Source organism: Bos javanicus, chromosome 19, assembly GCF_032452875.1.
Source record: "Bos javanicus breed banteng chromosome 19, ARS-OSU_banteng_1.0, whole genome shotgun sequence".
NCBI classification, from domain to species: domain Eukaryota; kingdom Metazoa; phylum Chordata; class Mammalia; order Artiodactyla; family Bovidae; genus Bos; species Bos javanicus.
The window spans coordinates 43,480,160-43,497,545 of NC_083886.1; the positions used below are offsets into that span (position 1 = coordinate 43,480,160).

At 54.6% G+C, this 17,386-nt stretch overlaps 1 protein-coding gene across 3 annotated transcripts in view; it reads right to left on the reverse strand.

Moving 5' to 3' along the window:
• The window catches only part of ACLY (ATP citrate lyase), a 44,462-nt gene extending 27,575 nt beyond the window's left edge, over positions 1–16,887 (reverse strand). Inside the window, exons 1-11 of one of the 3 annotated variants that reach the window (XM_061391793.1) lie at positions 16,704–16,887; positions 12,000–12,181; positions 10,689–10,811; positions 8,778–8,840; positions 8,156–8,346; positions 7,617–7,696; positions 6,479–6,609; positions 5,587–5,705; positions 4,674–4,810; positions 3,929–3,990; positions 1,760–1,877 (exon numbers count right to left, since the gene is read on the reverse strand). In XM_061391793.1, the coding sequence (XP_061247777.1) occupies positions 1,760–1,877; positions 3,929–3,990; positions 4,674–4,810; positions 5,587–5,705; positions 6,479–6,609; positions 7,617–7,696; positions 8,156–8,346; positions 8,778–8,840; positions 10,689–10,811; positions 12,000–12,158 (1,183 nt within the window). In that variant the 5' untranslated portion in view covers positions 12,159–12,181; positions 16,704–16,887. The remainder of the gene's footprint in view (positions 1–1,759; positions 1,878–3,928; positions 3,991–4,673; positions 4,811–5,586; positions 5,706–6,478; positions 6,610–7,616; positions 7,697–8,155; positions 8,347–8,777; positions 8,841–10,688; positions 10,812–11,999; positions 12,182–16,703) is intronic. The other 2 variants (XM_061391792.1, XM_061391791.1) reach the window with 2 other exon arrangements.
• Between the last annotated feature and the right edge of the window lie 499 nt (positions 16,888–17,386).

Consider the following 17,386-nt stretch of genomic DNA (forward strand, 5'->3'; position numbering starts at 1 on the left):
ACACCCTCCAATGACCACAGCATCGTGAGAGCCTGCCCTCCTCCTCCACCCCTGTCGCCTGTGGCCACCGCACCACAGCCCTCCAGGCCCAGCCTCTGTTCCTGAACACCTGGGCTCCTCTCCTCTCCCCAGGGCTCTGCCCTGCTCCTTCCTCCGCACGGAGCTGTCACCTGGCTGTCACTCAGCTCAGCTGAAGTGTCACCTTCTGAGAAAGGCCCTCCCTGACCTGACAGCCGTTCCCCTCCACGCCGCCCTGCCTGGAGATCCCTGGTAGACAGCATCGTGTTCCAGCCGCTGTTTACTTGTCTTAATGTCCCCAGAGTTTAAGGCCCCAGGAGTGACTGGGTGGCATTCACTAAGCTGTGAGCCCAGAGCAGGTCTTCAGTTTTAGGTGAGAATTAGGACTTGAGACCACTGTAAGTGATCCAGGTGGCTGTAATATTTGCCATGGATCCCAGATTTGGGAAAACGGGAAGGCGGAAAGGTCCAGTCTCTCAGTCAGAGGGCCCGCTCACTGAGCAGGAGCGGCTCACATCTCCTCCCCTCTGTCTTGTCACCTGCCCCTCAACCCCCGCCCTATCCCCCTCCCCCTCCCCACACCTCACCCCTACCCTCACCCCACCCCTCATCCCCACCCCCACCCCCCACCCCTCACAAAACTGCTCTTGGCACCAGGGCTGCGCTTCACTCAAGACCAAAGTCCGCTGGTTCGATCAGGTCAGTTCAGAGACCTAATCTTAGTCCTCACTGATGAGACGTGGTACCCCAGTTCTTGAAAGCCCTGAGTCTGAGGTCTCTGGAGCCTGCAGGAGGCACCCAAAATGGAGAAGGAAGAAAGGAAACCAAAATGGACCCACGCCCTCGCTTCCCTCAGCTCAGAGAGGGGGCAACTCCTTCCTGTTCTACAATCTATTGGACTCCCACCTCCATCCAGGCCTGGATACTGACCCGTCTCCCTCCCCTCACCCCTCAGTCTGGGCCACCGCTCTGTCCTGGAGCTGCCACAGCCTCCTGGGTGGTCTCCTTGCTTCAAGCTGGCTGCCCTGGAGGCCTTATCTCCACCTGGCAGCCTAACTAGCCCTCAACTCCAAGTCAAATGGTGTTGCACCTCTACTCAAGTCTTCCAGGGTCACAGCCAAGCGCCCACAGGACCTATACTAGCCCTGTATGCTTCTCCCTCGGCCTCTCTGCCTCCAACCTCCACCCCAGGCTCCTCAGTTGGTCCCACCTCAAGGCCTCGGGACCTGCCCTTTCATTTGCAGACAGCCACCACCAACTGCTCCCTCTCCTCCTCAGATTTCTGCTCAAATGCCACCTCTTTGGCCAAGCGCTCTGACTGCCTCATTTAAAATGGCCCTGTCCCCTCCCACAGAGGCCACCCCTTCCCCAAGTGGTCCTGCCTTGTACCTGAGGCTGCAGCCACTGTCCTCGATGGCACGAGGGCCTGCTGCCTGTCAGCTGTCGCGTGTGGCCGTGACCCCAGAGCTCGGCACAGCGCTGGGCGTGGAGCAGGCCTTCCACAGGCAACTGCTGAATGAACAGCTGAATAAACTGCTTTCCTGCCCACCCTGAATTTAGGTTTTGGTCAGGTGCCATGTGTCAGAGGGCATAGAAATGCAGCGGAAGCTGGCTGTAGCTCCAGGGAGTGAGGTGGGTGGTGGGAGAAGCATGGAGACGTTAGAAGACTGACTTGCTCAGGAAATCCCGAGGAGGCAAGACGCTCAGGGTGGGAGGGACAGAAAACATCCCCCCATCTTACCGACTTCTCCCATGACCCGTAAGCCCTCCTGATAGTTGGGGCCACCTCTTCGGACAAAGATCGTGACCTCGTGCTCCTTCAGGGGACCCTGGTAATCTCGAATTGCTCTCACGATGCCCTGGAAGGACCAAGGGATAACACTCAAGTGCTTAGAAAGAAGGCAGCAAGAAAGCAAGCGCTTACAACCATGGGAAACAAATGTCCCAGGGCTGCGGGGAGTTTCCTGGTGGTCCAGTTGTTAGGACTCAGCGCTTTCACTGCCAGGGCCCCAGGTTCAGTCCCCGGTCAGGGAACTGAGACTCCATTAGCTGTGCTATGCAACCCAAAATAAAAAAACCCAAGGCTGCTTCTCATGAAGCACAGAAAGACCCCGCCAGTCAAGAATTCCATGAGTAAACTGGACTACCGCAACCAACCCCAAGGCCCAGGACTGGTGACCACTGGTGATGGTACTGAGGTGAGAACATGGGGTACCCGGGGTGACACCCCTCAGTGCACGGGGTATTGGGCCGCCAACGTTGCTGTTGTTCAGTCACTAAGTCGTGTCCAACTCTTTGTGATCGCATGAGCTACAGCACGCCAAGCTTCCCTGTCCTTCACTATCTCCGGGAATTTGCTCACATTCATGTCTACTGAGTCAGTGATGCTATTACCATCTCATCCTCTATCGCCCCCTTCTCCTCCTGCCCTCGATCTTTCCCAGAATCAGGGATGAGTCGGCTCTTTGCATCAGGTGACCAGAGTATTGCCAGTATTGAGTACTGGTTCTCAGATGCCAGTGGGGCTTTGCTGGTCTCTCACCCCATCTACAGCTGTTGTTTTCTTAACAACAGCTGTTGTTTTCTTAAAACTGTAATTTTGGGGGAAGCTGTATACCAAGATCCTATGCATGAGCTGTTGGAGTTATCAGGACAAAGTCTATTTCACTGGCAAAGTTCTACAAAAGCTTCTCCAAGTGACTTGGGAACAGCTGTTGCAATGGGTATAACTTTGGAAACGTGGGCACATGCACAGCTGTGGACCAGTTTTGTTTGAGCAGATGGGGGGCAAGCTTATGGAGTCTAAATTCCATCATTCGTGGCGTTTCACGGCGAAGCTCTACCCACGGTGCCTGCTCCAGACATAATCGCCCTTATCACTGGTGCTGCCTTTATGACAGGACTGCTTGGAAGTTAAAACAAAGCTGCCGAGATCCACCTGTGTCAGATCTATTTGTTGAATCAGGTCCAATTAGGGACCTGTTTTAGGTAAGACTGGCAAGGCCTTGTCCTCTACTCCTTGATAGCTCAGACTTCCAAGACTGACATTTATTTACGCATTCTTCTTTTTTTAAATAACATATACTTCTGATTTTTTTTTGCTTTGCCAGGTCTTAGTTGAGGCACATGGGATCTTTGATCTTCATTATTGCAGCATGGGGGATCTAGTTCCCCAACCAGGGATCGATCCCGGGCTCCTTGCCTTGGGAGGATGTAGTTGTAAGCCACTGGACTGCCAGGGAAGTCTCAATCTACATGTTATTCTCCAAGTTTATGTGGAACTACCAGATGGCCGACGTTCTTTTGAACAGCTGCCCTGAGCATCTGACAGTAGGGGATAATAAGTGGCCTCCTGAGGCAGCCACCCTGAAGGGGAGGAGTCTGGAGACACGTGAGCTCTCATTCTTACTGGCAGTCACACTTTCTTTAAACTGGTGCCCATGGCCCTGACCTATGTACAGAGACCCAGGATGACTAGCCTCCAACTAGATAAGCAGAAGCCCTGCACCCCAGTGCATCAAACACTTCGTTATGCCAACCTTTTGGAGAGGGGGCAGATGACTGGGAGACAAAACACCAGGAGGTGCAGAGAACCCAGTCTTACAACAGAAGGTTGGAAACGGGGTCAATCAAGCCAGTTCTTTAAGAACTGAAACAGGAAAGGCAGAAATTCACCTTCTCCCCACATTGTAGATGGGAGAATCACGGCTCAGAGAGGATCAGCTGCTTGTCCAGAGAGACACACAACTTCAGAGAGATCCACCCCAGAGTCTTCTGCATCCCTAGGTCAAGACCACCCCCACCCTGGCCTGGGTATCTCATGGGGATCTGCTTCTGTCCCAAATCTTCTTACAGAAACTTCCCTTCCCTGCTTCCCCCCAACCAACCACGTTCCCCTGCAGCTGGTTACCTTGAATGTGGCAGCCACGTTGGTGAAGTTTGCGATGCTGCCTCCGATGATGAGGATCTTGCCTGGATTTGGAGCAAGAGAGAAGTCAAAAAAGGGTTAGAAAGGGAGACTTAGGCATCATATCAGAAATCCAACTGAGGTCCCCCAATTGTTAGGAGATACCAGTGCAGAGGTGGGGAGCAAGCTGGTCTCTCCTGACTTAGTTTCATCAGCTCAACCCTCCCTTACCTACGCCACGGAGCAGGTAGTCAATCCAAACCCACAGAATCTCTGCATCGTTCCTAGCTGGCATCGAGAAACCTAGCATGGTTTCTGGACACCCTGGTGGGATTCTCTGTCTGGCTCATGAGAAGGGGAATCAGTATCTGTAGTCCCAAAACACAGCACAACTGGTAAAGGGAAATTGGGAACCACACAGCCTGAATAATAAAGGTGTAAGCAGGCCATGAAGAACTGAACTTATAGCAGTCAGCAAAAGCATGCTGCCACCACTACCTCTGCTGCCACCTCCCTCGCACCTGCTCATAGGACTTCATGTATCCACCCCTTCCTCACCTGCTTGGAGCCCCTGGAATGACAGGTGCTGTCACTACCTGCTGCAAAGTCAGGGCAACCTCGGTCCAGAAGTTAAACGATGAGCCCCAGGTTTCAAAGGACCGGGACAACCTCATGCCTCCCACCCAAGCCAAAGCTCTTTCCACCCCAGGACACTGGGCCACGCCAAGGAAGAGCCCGTATGTCTCACCATCTGGGTGCTTCTCGCGGGTCATAAGGGAGAGGATCGTCTTGGCGTAGTCATAGGTCTGCTGCTCGCTGGGGGCGCCCGAGTACTCCCCGTAGTTTGCCAGCTCGTTGACACCCCCCAGGTCGCAGATGGTGTCACTGCCAGGGAGATAGGAAAGTCAGTGCTGGCAAAAGGCAGCAGCCTGGTGCCTGGGGGGGGCCACACAGAAACCCCTGAAGCCTTGAGACCAGGCCACCTCTAGAAGCGACCTCTCGGCCCTCAGACCCTCAAGCCCCTCACCAGTCATACTTGAAGGTTAACTGTGCTGCATCAGACCCTCCTAGGGGAGCACCCTGCCAGCCCTACACGACATCTCTATGAAGTGTGAAAATATAACTACTGCTGTTGTTTAGGCTCTAAGTCATGTCCGACTCTTTGCGACCTCATGGACTATAGCCCGCCAGGCTCCTCTGTCCACAGGATTTTCCGGCCAAGAATACTGGAGTAGGTATCCGTTCCCTTCTCCACGGGATTTTTCTTGACCCAGGGATCAACGAGTCTCCTGCATTGCAGGCAGATTCTTTACCGATGAGCCACCAGGGAAGCCTGTGACTATTGACACAGGTGCTAAAACAGCTGGAAGGACACACACCGTGGTGACACACTAGGGCAAGGGGTGGGGACACGGCCTGGTTCACTTCCCTTATCTGCGGCACCTTTGCACGGAGCACATTATTACTAATGGTAGGAGTCAAAACTAAAAATTTAATTTTGAAGCAAAGAAGACAGTTTTGGAGACAACATGGGTAGGCGTTTCCGGAATGCCCCGAGGGTTCCTGTTCTGTACCGGAGAGGGGGGTCAAGCTGATTCAGGCCACATGTGGGAAGCCCGTGGGGGACCGACTGTCAGCCCCTCAGCAGCCCCTTCGGTCACCTGTACACGACAGAGGCACCCCCTCCGGCCACCATGGTCCAGATTCTCCCCTTGGGATTCAGTAAAGTCAGCTTCAAGCTTGCCCCACTTTTGGCGTCCAGATCTGCGATGTAGGCTTCCTGGGGACCAGAGAGCAACAGGTGGGCCCTGGGGGCACCCCCTTCACCAGGCTGCAGACCCCAGGCCCCCTCCCTTTCCCCTGGAGCAGTAGGAAAAGGGCCTCCGTTGTTCTCACAGGGTCAGGAAGAAGGGTTTGTGTGGGGCCTCATGGGCCTGGGACAAAATGGGATGCTGTCTGTAAGCACCAAAACCATCTACAGCCAGTCACCGCCTGGAAACAAACTTTCCAACTGCTTTCCCTCTGATTTTAAGTCCTGCTAAGTCACTTGCTTCTACCCTGGCCCCACCCCCAGCATCTCCCTGCCTAACTCATTAGGTGCCACCCTCCCCCAGCCGGCCAGGCCCCATCCGTTCCTCCAGCCCAGACTCTTCCCCTAGCCTAGGTTCTGTCACACACGCCCGATCCTGCTGTGAGGACCTCTCAGAGGATGGGGTGGGAAGCAGCAATTAGAAGTCTCAGCAAGTGGCCAAGACAACTATCTAACGACAGGATCAGGGGGAGCCACTCGGAATTACTGAGAAACAACAAGTCAAGTTACGAGCCCAGGGAGGTTGATTGAGAGAGGAGTCTAAAAGGATTTCTGGCCAGGATTCAGAGGCTTGGCTCTCTCCCACCCCCACCTCCTTTGGGGTTTTAAGAAAATTAAATGGCTCGACCTTCCTTTCCTGCCAAATATATAGCTCACAACGGGGTGGGGGGAATGCTCATCTGAGATTAGTCACCCCGCCCAGGCCCCCCTCACTCTCAGTCTCCTCCCCACAGCAGCCTTACCTCTGGGTAAGCCTCCCGTCCGAAGGGGGGTGGGAACTCTATGTCACCCCACTTCACTTTGCAGATGTAGTCGGCAGTGGCATCCACCTTGGCGGCCAAGTCAAGGACGTAGACACCATCTTTGGTCACGACTTTAAGAAAAGAAGAGGCGATCGGACATGGGTCTCAGCAGAGGCGACCGTCCACCTCCAACCCCCTCCAGGCTTTCCCACACCCACCCCCGTGAGGCCCCCAGGCCTCACAACTCTCCAGCTCAACAAGAAACCAGATTGGTTCTTATGGAGACACAGCTTTTCCCTCATTCAAGGAAAAACAAATTCTACAAGACCATCCCCACTCCCTGATCTGTAGGTACTAGGGCAGAACCCTGTTTTAGCTGCCATGGCAATTTTAAAACATTACCCATTCACCCATCCACAACTCTGCTATTTAAAAACAAAAAGAGTGTTTCAAGCACAATGTCTAAGGCCCCTGGGTGGGCATCCCAGGGTCTCTTAGGGTCCAGAGAGAAGTGGGAAGAAGGGGAGCTGTGGGTGCACCGGGCCCCCCACCAGCAGAATTCATTTATTGCTGCCTCGCTGGAGTCCACTTCCCTTTACCCAGGGCCACTGAGCTAATTTAGTTAGCACAGAGCCATCTGGTCCATGAGAGGGGCTACATCCCCCAGCTGGAATCTGAATCAGGAGTCTGACCTCAGAAGCTCTGGCCAGAGCCAGCCCACACCACCTGCCTCTTGCAAACCCGAGAGCCTTCGCCAAGGTGTTTCCAACTGTGGCGGGTCAATGATTGACTAACTCCTGGAGTGGGTGGAGGGGAAGGGGGCCTCTGAGGCACCAAGAGGAAGGGAGGGCCTGACTGGTCAGGCAGACACAGCGGCAGCCCAGCTCCCGGGAGAACAGCCTGATCTACTGGCGGGAAGAGCCACTGAGCAGAATCAAACCATAACCAGGACTTCCCCATCACAGAAGAAATTGGAGTTGGTGAAACAGAAGGATGATCATGGCCTCCTGAGAGCTCAGAAACAGGAGCCTGGGGAATCCCTCTGCCCCTACACACCTGTCTGCACTGCCCTCTGCAAGCGGGGGTGTGGTGCCCTCTGCAAGTGGGGGTGTGGGCCCACCCCAGCAGAGATAGTTACCAAGGGGGTTGATCTCGAGGTAGGTGAAGTACAGATCCTCATAGAAATTGAAGAGGCCGAAGATAAAGCTGGCCAGAATTCTAGAGGGGGAGGCAGAGAGGGACTGTCAGTCCACGAGGGAGCAGACTCAGCAGCATCTCTCACTGCTATTGACAGCTCCACTCCCCAGCAACCGCTCTGCTGACCCTCCCTCTGCTCGCCAAACCCTGCTCCCCGGATGTCACTCTTCAGCCACTGAGGCGGAAAGAGGTTGTCAGGCATGGAGCAGGAGGGGGGCCCACACCAGACAGACAGGGGCAAGGAGGTGAGGGATGCTGACAGACATTTCAGTCTGAGCCAGCCTCCCCACTGCCCCCGCATTCCTCCTGGGGGCGGGGAGGGGCTGGGACTGCTGGCTGCTCCCCATCTTTCAGCCAAAGGCTGGGGCGGGGTAGCCGGTGCCCAGACAGGGAAGACCACTCCGCTTGCCCCCTGTACCCAGAGCTGTCGGCCTTCCCCGTTCCTATACCACCACCACCCTGCCATCCCTCTCACTCAACTCTTTCTTGTCTTCGGGGGCGTGGACCAGCAGGTGTTTCTTGATGTCCTCAGGATTCAGCTTCTCATCAACGCCGACAAATAGTTTCTGGGCTTTAGCATCCACGTCGCCCACGTCCACCCCACCCTCGTGGTGGAACAGGACATAGTCCCCTTCTCGGGTAGCATAGATGCAGACGTAGAACTCTTCCTCCTTACGAGGGAAGAGGGCAAAATATGGGTGAGGGGCCCAGCCCCAGTAGTATCATTTCTAAAATCCCACAGACACCTCCTACTGGGTGAGACCTCAAGGACAAGAGGCCACTGCCTTGCTGGCTGACAGTCCAGACTGGGCCAATGTGACCTGCTCCGGGGTAAAGGTCCTCCCTTCAAGTCCTGCTCACTCCAGCACTGGGAAGTCCCCTGTTACCAGTGCTGGTTCCTTTCTGCCGCAAACTAAGCCCTTCCCCTCATCTCTGAACTCCCCGCTCTGCAGCACCCTCAGACCCTAAAAGCACAGCTTCAGAGACTTTGGTTGCTCTGACTTTTCTCCAGCAGCTTGATTTCTCCTTTCATCATTTTAGGATCAACAGGCACAATGCTCCCAGAGGGCAAAGACCCAGCTGGGAGCCACCTCACACATACCTGAGTGTGGGGGACGAAGGGTTCGATCAGGAAGTTCTTGAGGAAGCCTGTGGCCTTGCCAACCTATGGAGATTGAAGGAAATACAGCTCAGGCGGATGGCACGCCTTGCTCGCGGGGCAAGAGGAGGGATGACCCTCTGCTCCTTCCACCTCAATCGTCCATCAGAGGTGGGGCCCCAGCACTACTGCCACACCACCTGCCAGAAAGAGATCTTTCCAGAAACTAGGGCAATGGGGTCACAGACTCTTACATTAAAGAAGTCTTCATGAGACCCCCTCTTCCACCCACTGCCCTTGTGCCAGCCACACTTTGACACTTCTAAAATGTCTCACATCTTCTTTTCCACCTCCTCTGGAGGGTGACAAATGAGCTGTAATGTGGCCCCGCCCCCCAAAAGCAGCAATCTGGAGCCTCTACCCCTCTGCTGTTCCACAGATCACGTGCTCGGACAAATCAAGGTTATCGATCCCAGAGCTCAGGCAGGGAGACCCGGTCACAGGTGCAAGGAATGGCTGGGGAAGGGAGAGAGAATGGAGCTTGACAGGGAAAACTTTTCTGCACAGACTTTCCCCGCTGAGGACAACAGGCCTGCAGAGCTAATCAGTTTGAGTGGGTCCCTGGCGGCAGCCAAGGCAAGACAGTCCTCACCCGCCCTCCCCATGTGTCCCGAAGCCCCCGCCCGCCCATGAGTGCGTCATTGCTGAGTCAGGGACCAGACAGTGATCCATCAGAGGTAATGAGCCGCTCCTGCCCGGGCTGACACTGCTGCCAGCTCAGATGTCCCCAGCGTTTCCCCCCACCCCCTGACAAAAGCCAGCTAAGAAGGAAGCATGAGGACCTCCCTGGGGACACTGCTCAGCCCCCCAACCCTGCTGTCCTCTCCCCAAAGGCCTGGGGGCATGAAGGTCAAGATCCCTCCACCCCCAAGCCCGTGTATAACTTCAGGGATCCCTCTTTATCCAGGAGAGCCAGAAACAGGAAATTAAACAAGAAGAACTGATTTAAGGAAGCCCGGGTAAAAAGGAAGATGGCTCCATCACCACCTTCATCCTACTCTGGGGAGATCGAGTTAGAGAACAGCTCAACCCTGATCCACAGTCACCCCAGATGGGACAAAGCCAGGCGTGGACAGCACATCCTCCCCGGCTTAAGCCAAGCCTTGGTCCACTCCCTCCCTTCAGTTCTCCAGCTCCCTTGGGGAGAAGAAAAAGAAATGCAATTTTATTTCTGGGCATCGCTTAGCCTTCCTAAGCCATATTTCGCTTCAACTCTCACCTACAGAGTTGAAATTAATCAACAAGCTGGGAGAAGACAAGAACTGAATTGACTCTTCAGGATTAATTGTCTCCTTAATTGTCTCCTCCTAGATTCTTGGCCCAAGATGGTTTCTGCCTAAATGATTCTGCATCTCCCTTCGAGTTTTTTATTTTTTCTTTATTGTGCCTCTTATGTATGCAGGTCATGGTGAGCTACCCTACCCGTTCTGGTAATTGAAAAGAAAGGAGTTCCCAGAGTAGGTCTGGGAACTGTTGTTAAAGGAACAGACTATTTTGGCCTGGCTCGGGTTCCTCAGGCTCAGCTTCCCTGCAGCACATGGGATCTTACTTCCCCGACCAGAGATAGAACCTTCATCCCCTGCATTGGAAGGCAGATTCTTAACCACTGGACCACCACAGAAGTGCCTGTAATACTTCTACTTGTACAGCACATCTCACCATTCCCTGTTAGGGGAGCTCGGAATGAGCATCCAACTGGCCCTACTACATAAACCAGCTCTGCAGGACTCCTGTCCTCCCCAGGCTGCAATCGGACCAGTCATGGGGGTGATCCATAGGGCTGCAGATCTGAAAGCAACCATGTTTGCTTCTGTTCCCACAGCACATCCACCCCAACCCTACACCCAGACTCACTGTAGCTTCCTGTCCCAGGCGTGGCTTCAGCCAGGACTTGACTCCATCCAGAGTGAGGTTGACCCCAACTAGGCCCAGCTTTCCACGCCGTTTGATCAGCTGGTCTGGCTTGACCACCAAGCTCTGGAACAAGAGAGTTGGTTTGCTTGTTTTGTGTTTTGGCTGAGCCATGTGGCTTGTGGGATCTAGTTCTCCGACCAGAATTGAACCCAGGCTCTTGGCATTGAGAGCCTGGAGTCCTAACCCCTGGACCACCAGGGCATCTCCAAGAGGGGTCTGTATTTAGAGCAAAGAAGGAGAGGGGAAAGTTAAGAGTTAATAGTCTAGGGCCCCAAAGCACAGGATACCCTGGGTGGCTTCCAATTCACCCCACCCCCAAGGTAAATTCCACCCATCTTCAAGGTCAGCTCCCAGAAGCTTCCTTCACCTATCCCAGCCAACATCTTTGACAACCGGGAATCTAGAGCTGTCGTGGCTCAGGATAGGGTCTGGCACAGAGTAGGTGCTCATTGAATAGCTGCTGAATGAGTAAAGGATTCCCTACCCTCCCTATGTGGTATCTTAGCTTCATTCAACATCTCAGAATATGGATTGGCACCCACATTCCAAAAAGAAAGACTAGAAAGACAGAGCCCTAGGGTGACAAAGCACCATAGAAGACATCTGGTCAACCCTATCCCTGTACTTGAACTCCATTTACAAGATCTACAAGCAGCCCCTAGCCACTGCTCACATACCTCCAGTACCAGGAAGTTCACCAACTCCCGTTGTGGTTTGGGGTTTGGGCTGCCTCATAGAGGAAGGAAAATTGCATCCCTGAACACCCTCCCACTCACCCCCCTCACTGGTCCTAGTTCTCTGGGACCTGCCAGAGACGTCTAAATGGATCTACAGAGAGGATCCCCTACTCTGGGTGGATTCTATCAGCCATCTACACAAAGTACAGCATCACATTTCCTCATGGCCCTGACATATTCCTGATGGAGCCGGTGCTTTTTACTGAGCATTTACCAAATGCCAGGCAGCAGACTAAAGACTTTCCAGGCATTATTACTAGTCCTTAAACTCAAGAGAGGTGAAATGGCTTGCCCCAGGCCACATGGTTAATAACCAGAGAGCCGCTACCCGGACTCCAGTTGTCCAGTTCCAGTCCAGGCTCAGCACCTCAGCATGCGGCACACAGGGCTGAACACAAAACGCGCTCAGCCCCCTGCACCCTGCCCACCCAAGCAGGCCATCTGCCATCACTTGTTCTGAGGGGACATCTGGGCCTGGAGGAGGGGTGGGGTTTGGGGGGCGGGGAGGGCTGACCTGGCTGAGCAGCCACGGGTGGTCCTGCAACAGGCGGGCCCAGTCTGTGTCAGGGGTGACCCGGGCATACTTGAAGCGGTTCTGGATGGCCGAGGTGGTGCAGATGTACTTGTAGAGGAGCTCTTTGCCTGTCTGCTCAGAAATCGCCTTGGCCGACATGGTTACAGAAGGCCCTGCACTACCTGTTGGGGAGAGAGGGGCTGGTCAAAGGGTGCGGGGAGATGGAGGTGCTATCTTCTCCAGCAGGACAGACCCCCACCCAGCTGCCCCCAGACCATAAAACCTGATCTCAGCGCTTCTCCAGAGGGAGAAGAGGGCTGCCCCAGAAGGAAGGATGGAAGGGAGATCTCAAACAGCACTGACCACAGACAGTGCGGATTAGGAAATGATGGTGAGGACAGAGGAGAAAAACAAAGATGGCAGTTACCTCCCCGGGGACTCGTGGCCTCTACTCTCTAGGCAAACTAGCTCACCCAAGAGCACATTCACGAACATTCACCCTGGAGCAAAGAAAGCTGGATGGGGAGACCATAATAGCAGGCATGTGACCCAAACCTGAGTGCCTGTCCCACCCGAGATGGGCACAAAGACCCTGAAATGCACCCTCTAGTTCTGTGACCTGCGGGGAACACAGTTAAATAGTGTAAGACTGGCCCTACCCCTCCTCCATGTCTGGTCTCCAACACACTCACTCACTCATTTCACACACTCACACACATCACCAGCCCAAAGGTTGGGTAAACAAGTCTATTTAGCCTCACGCAGGACCAAGCCCCCCAGGAGTGAAGAGGAAGAGCTATGTCAAAGCCCATTTCTCCCAGGACACCAGACTCCCACCCAAGTTCAGAGCTGACACAGGGCGGGGAACTGTGACCTTCAGTGCATCCCACCCACCCCACTGAGTCATCCAGCTACTCATTTAGAGCAAAACAGAGTCCTCTCTGGGAACCACCCATACCGGTCATTTCTAACCGAGCCAGAACTAGGGGAACAGAGGCAGAAGCCATCCTGGGTCACATGTAGGTGAGCCCTAGGAGGTGCATGGAGATTGAGAGTCCTATTTCTTATTTTTATTTTTGGCCACACCACGTGGCACGCATGACCTTAGTTCCCCAACCAGAGATCAAACCCATGCCCTCCGCAGTAGAAGCACAGATTCTTAACCACTGGACCGCCAGGGAAGTTCCTACAGCCCTATTTCTTAGATGAGGAATAAAAGCTCAGAGGAGTTAAGGCAACTTGCCCAAGAAGCCTAATTAATATGCAGGGGTCCTGAGATTTGAACTCAAACCCTCTCACTCCTGGTCCCTAGAAAATCCCACAGTCAGCCTGACAGAAAAGACCACTTGTCCAGGAGCTAGGCCATTTCCCCCATTCACCTCACAGAAGGATCTGTGATGACAACTTCACCTTCCCTCCCTGTCACTTTGTCCTGACACACCCCTTCTCCCTTGGGGTAGTGCCTGGAGCAATTTGGGGAGATAAAGGGTGGGGAGACAGGAAGGGAAAGGAAACTAAGTCATTCCTGACAAGAGCTTGGCCAGATCAGGAAAAGTCACTCCTATCTCACAAAGATTCAGAATTGAGGTTGTTGAATTTACTGGGAGAGAAAAGCCAAGTGTAAATAAAGGAGGGTGGAGCTGAAGGGCTGGCTGCTTTACATACTCAGGAAGGCTGGTGTCTCCATTTCTAGCTCAGGGAAGGCCAGAGTTTCTGGGGGCCACTCTGCACCTCCTTTCCAATTCTCCAGGCTGGGCTTCAGGTTCTAATCCTGGCTTGACTGGCTGGCTGAGCCTCCCAGCTATCCTCCAGCAAGGCACAAAGGGTGCATTCAGTGTGGTGTCTGGCCCAAAGGCGGGTAGCTGGGAAGGGGCTCAAAGGAAACGTTCCCGTTTCTCGCCTTCCCCTGGGATGACTTCCGGCTCCTTCTCAATATGAGTTTCCAAAGGAGACGCCTCAATCAGCCCCACTCCCCCATACCCCTCCATCCCCCACCCACTCCAGCTCCATTTCCCAACCTTCTTGACTCAGACCAGAAAAACTGGTCCTGAAATCAGATGGGTACATAAATGTGCCCCTACCCTCTCCCAAACAGAATGCAACCCAGGGCAGATCAAGCAGATAAAGGAGAGAGCAGCCGCCGACCACTCTTAGTGGTTAGGACACATCAGTTCAGTTCAGTTCAGTTCAGTCGCTCACAAGCTAATCACAAATTCCAAGAGAAAGGACGCCCCGCCCCCGCCCCCCCCAACCCCGGCTAAGCCTCTCCAGCAGAGAGACACTCCCAGAACAACGACCGCCCCCTACCCCCATACAAAGACCCAACTTTGGAAAGAACCTGGATGAGAAAAGGGACCTTCTGCAGCTGAAAAAAAATCACAATTTCCTTGAGCCTTAGTTCAGATCTCAAATCCAAGAACTCATCTCTGGTGCTCAGGAGAGGGATGGGAGAGCTGACAACAGGGGAATGGCACAAGATAGAAAAGCTCTGCCAGCTCACCAAAACACAGACTGGCCATCAGAGCACTTTGGCATAGATGGGGCAGGCCCTCTCAAGGCCAAGACAGAGAATTTACAGGACAGAGTAAAAAGACAGGGAAAGAATCTGGCCTCTGCATATTTATCAAGACAGGGTAAGAAGGCTCACAAAGCCAGGGAGTAGACTGGGTAGAGATAAATCACAAGTTTAATCATTCGGGGGAGTCTCTTGAAGGTGGTGGATCTTAACCTATTTGAGGTCAGACTCTTTCGAGCACCAGAAGAAAAGCCCAGAAAAATGTACACATACCCAGTTTCGTTTATCCCTTCAAGATGGTGACCTGAGACCATGATCTGACAGCCCAGAGACCCATAGCTAAGAACACTGGCTCAAGTGACAAAGGGACTTAAAGTGTAAACCAGTCTGGGCTGGGAACACAACACACACACACACACCACTGCAGAGTCTTGGGCTGCCTCCCCAGTAACTGAATAACTGAATATGCTGTCAGACTGGTCAGAGATGATTTCAGGGCAGAGCTAAGATCCAAGGGGTCCACTCTGGGGTCCCAGGAACTGTTACCTAGGTAAATTTGGGGAAAATCATGCCAGGGGACCTGAACACACACACACACACACACACACACACACACACACACACACACTCTCTCTCTCTCTCTCTCTCTCTCTCTCTCTCTCAATCGAAAGGAGGGCCCTTCTGAGCTGAATGGGGTCTTTTCTGCAGACAGGATAAGTGACCCAGAATTGAGTTCATCCACAGCAGCCACGGAGGGCAGAAGTAGCCCACAGGGAAGGCTGAATGAAAGGAGTTTGTTCCCCAGGACTGTACCCCTGGGACACAGCCCGTGGAGAGGAACCACTGGGGATGCTATGTAGGGTCTCTGTGAGGAGGACAAAGAGCACTTATTTTAAGGTTAGTATCCACAGGAGTGGTGTGTTTTTTTTTTTTTGGAAAGGCCAGGCAATCCCTGGAGTAAAGAGAGGGACAAAATTCTGAGGGTCCCCTACTGCAGCAAACATAATGCAGAATGGGAGTGGAGACACCTACCACCCAGCTGAGCTCAAGAGCTGTTCCCATTATCATTTTCCAAGCTGTTTAAGAAGCTCTTTAAATATTAAAAAAAAAAAAAAAGCAGCAGTAGCTCTTTAAGAAGTGAAAACACCCCTCTGGGCAGCTGGGTCTACCAGGTGTCCTTCACCTAACATTTCAGAATGTCAGAAATCCAATGATCTGAGCTGGCTGAAACAGTGCAAAGTTAATGGGTGAAGAGAGGAGTGGGCTGGTTGACCAAACTGTGCTATGCACTGCTTCCCCCCGCAAAATCCTCTGCCCAGGCAGACTCCGGAGGACCACCTAATGGTAGAACTCCTTGATATCCGCCAAGGTTGGAGAGGGCAGGAGGCGCTGGGACTGGCCCTCTGCCAATCCCGACAGCAGGGTGGCGGCAGCATGCTCCAGCCCCTGGAGGACCCTGTCTCGGCCAAGCTCGGCATCAACGCCAAGGGTGGGGAGAGAGACGGGCACCCCGGCCATCTGTCGCTTAGCGGCTGGGCCTGACGGCACCCCCAGAGCTAGGAGAGTCCTCCCTGCACCGCCCATCCAAGGATAGTTCCTCGTGGCGAGGCCTGGGTTGGCCCTGCCAAGTGTGGTCTTCGGCGGCTGCGCGCCCTGCTCGCTCCTTCCACTTTGGCGCGGGGCTCAGTCGACTCTCCACAGAGCTAAAAGGGAGGGCCTGAACCGACTGGTGAGGAGTAGGAGTGGGGAGACTAGCCACCGCTCTACCTCCTTTGCCGGGCATCCGATGGCGGGGGTGGAGGGACCCAGATCGGGGCAAGAGGTGGCCACAGAAAGCCCGATGAGGCCCGGCGACTAGTCCCGGGGTGGGGATGAGGGGAGCCAGTTAGGGGCGATGTAATACGGCGGAGGGAAGGCAGGCAACAACGGCGGCCAGCCTTGTGCAAACTCCGGGAACTAGAATGTGGAGGAGTTGGGGCGGGGGAGGGGAGGGCGACACGAGGCCACCGGCCGGGATCCCAGCGAAGGCTAACCTAAAACTAAGACCCCCAAAACTCCAAGCAGGTGCAGGGAGCGCGCGTGAGCCCCAAGCTAGCTTCGAAGGAGGCGGTTCCGGGTTGGGGGAGGGAAGCAGGAAGCTCCTGGACCAGGTGGGGTCCATCTCGCGAAAACAGCCGTCGGCCACTCACCTCTCCGAGAAAGTCTATGCGCGGCGTTCAGTCTACAGGACCCAAGTCACCGCCCACTGCTAGGAGCGCTCCAGCCTCCCGCAGCCGCCGGAGACCTGGCTTTTGTCCGGGCGCTGGCGGGCTTCTCCCCGCCCCCATCGGCACACAGCGCGAGCCGCCGGGCCATTGGCCACACGCATTCCCTAGCCTGAGCGCCAGACCTCCTCCCAATTCGCTGCCTGATATAGCCCCGCCCCCGAGGCCAGGCCCCAGGGTTTGCTGGGACTTGTAGTCCCGCTGGTGCGTCTGCCCCGGACGGCTGGCGGGCACCGCCTCTCCGGAGCCTGCCAAGCCAGGGAGGGGTCGGGGGCGGGGCCTCCGGTGGGGAGATGGGCCGGGCTACGCTGGGAGGGGAGCTTACGAGGCTGGGGGCCATGGCCTGATCGCTTAGGAGGTGGGCCTAGAGCCGCTGCGATGGGGTGTTGGGGAGTGGGGGCTGGGGTGTTGGCCGAATGGGCTGTATCGCAGCCTTGGGGACCCAGAGTCTCCTTCCCATCTCGCTTTGGGAGAAACTGACGTCCGTATCCTGGCAGCTTGAAATCGGCCACATCGAACCCAGTTGCTTAGACCTGCTTTTTGCAAGACTGCTTGCCCATTTGCACGTGGACTCTCTTCCTTAAGCTGGTGGAGCGAGGCCGAGAGCA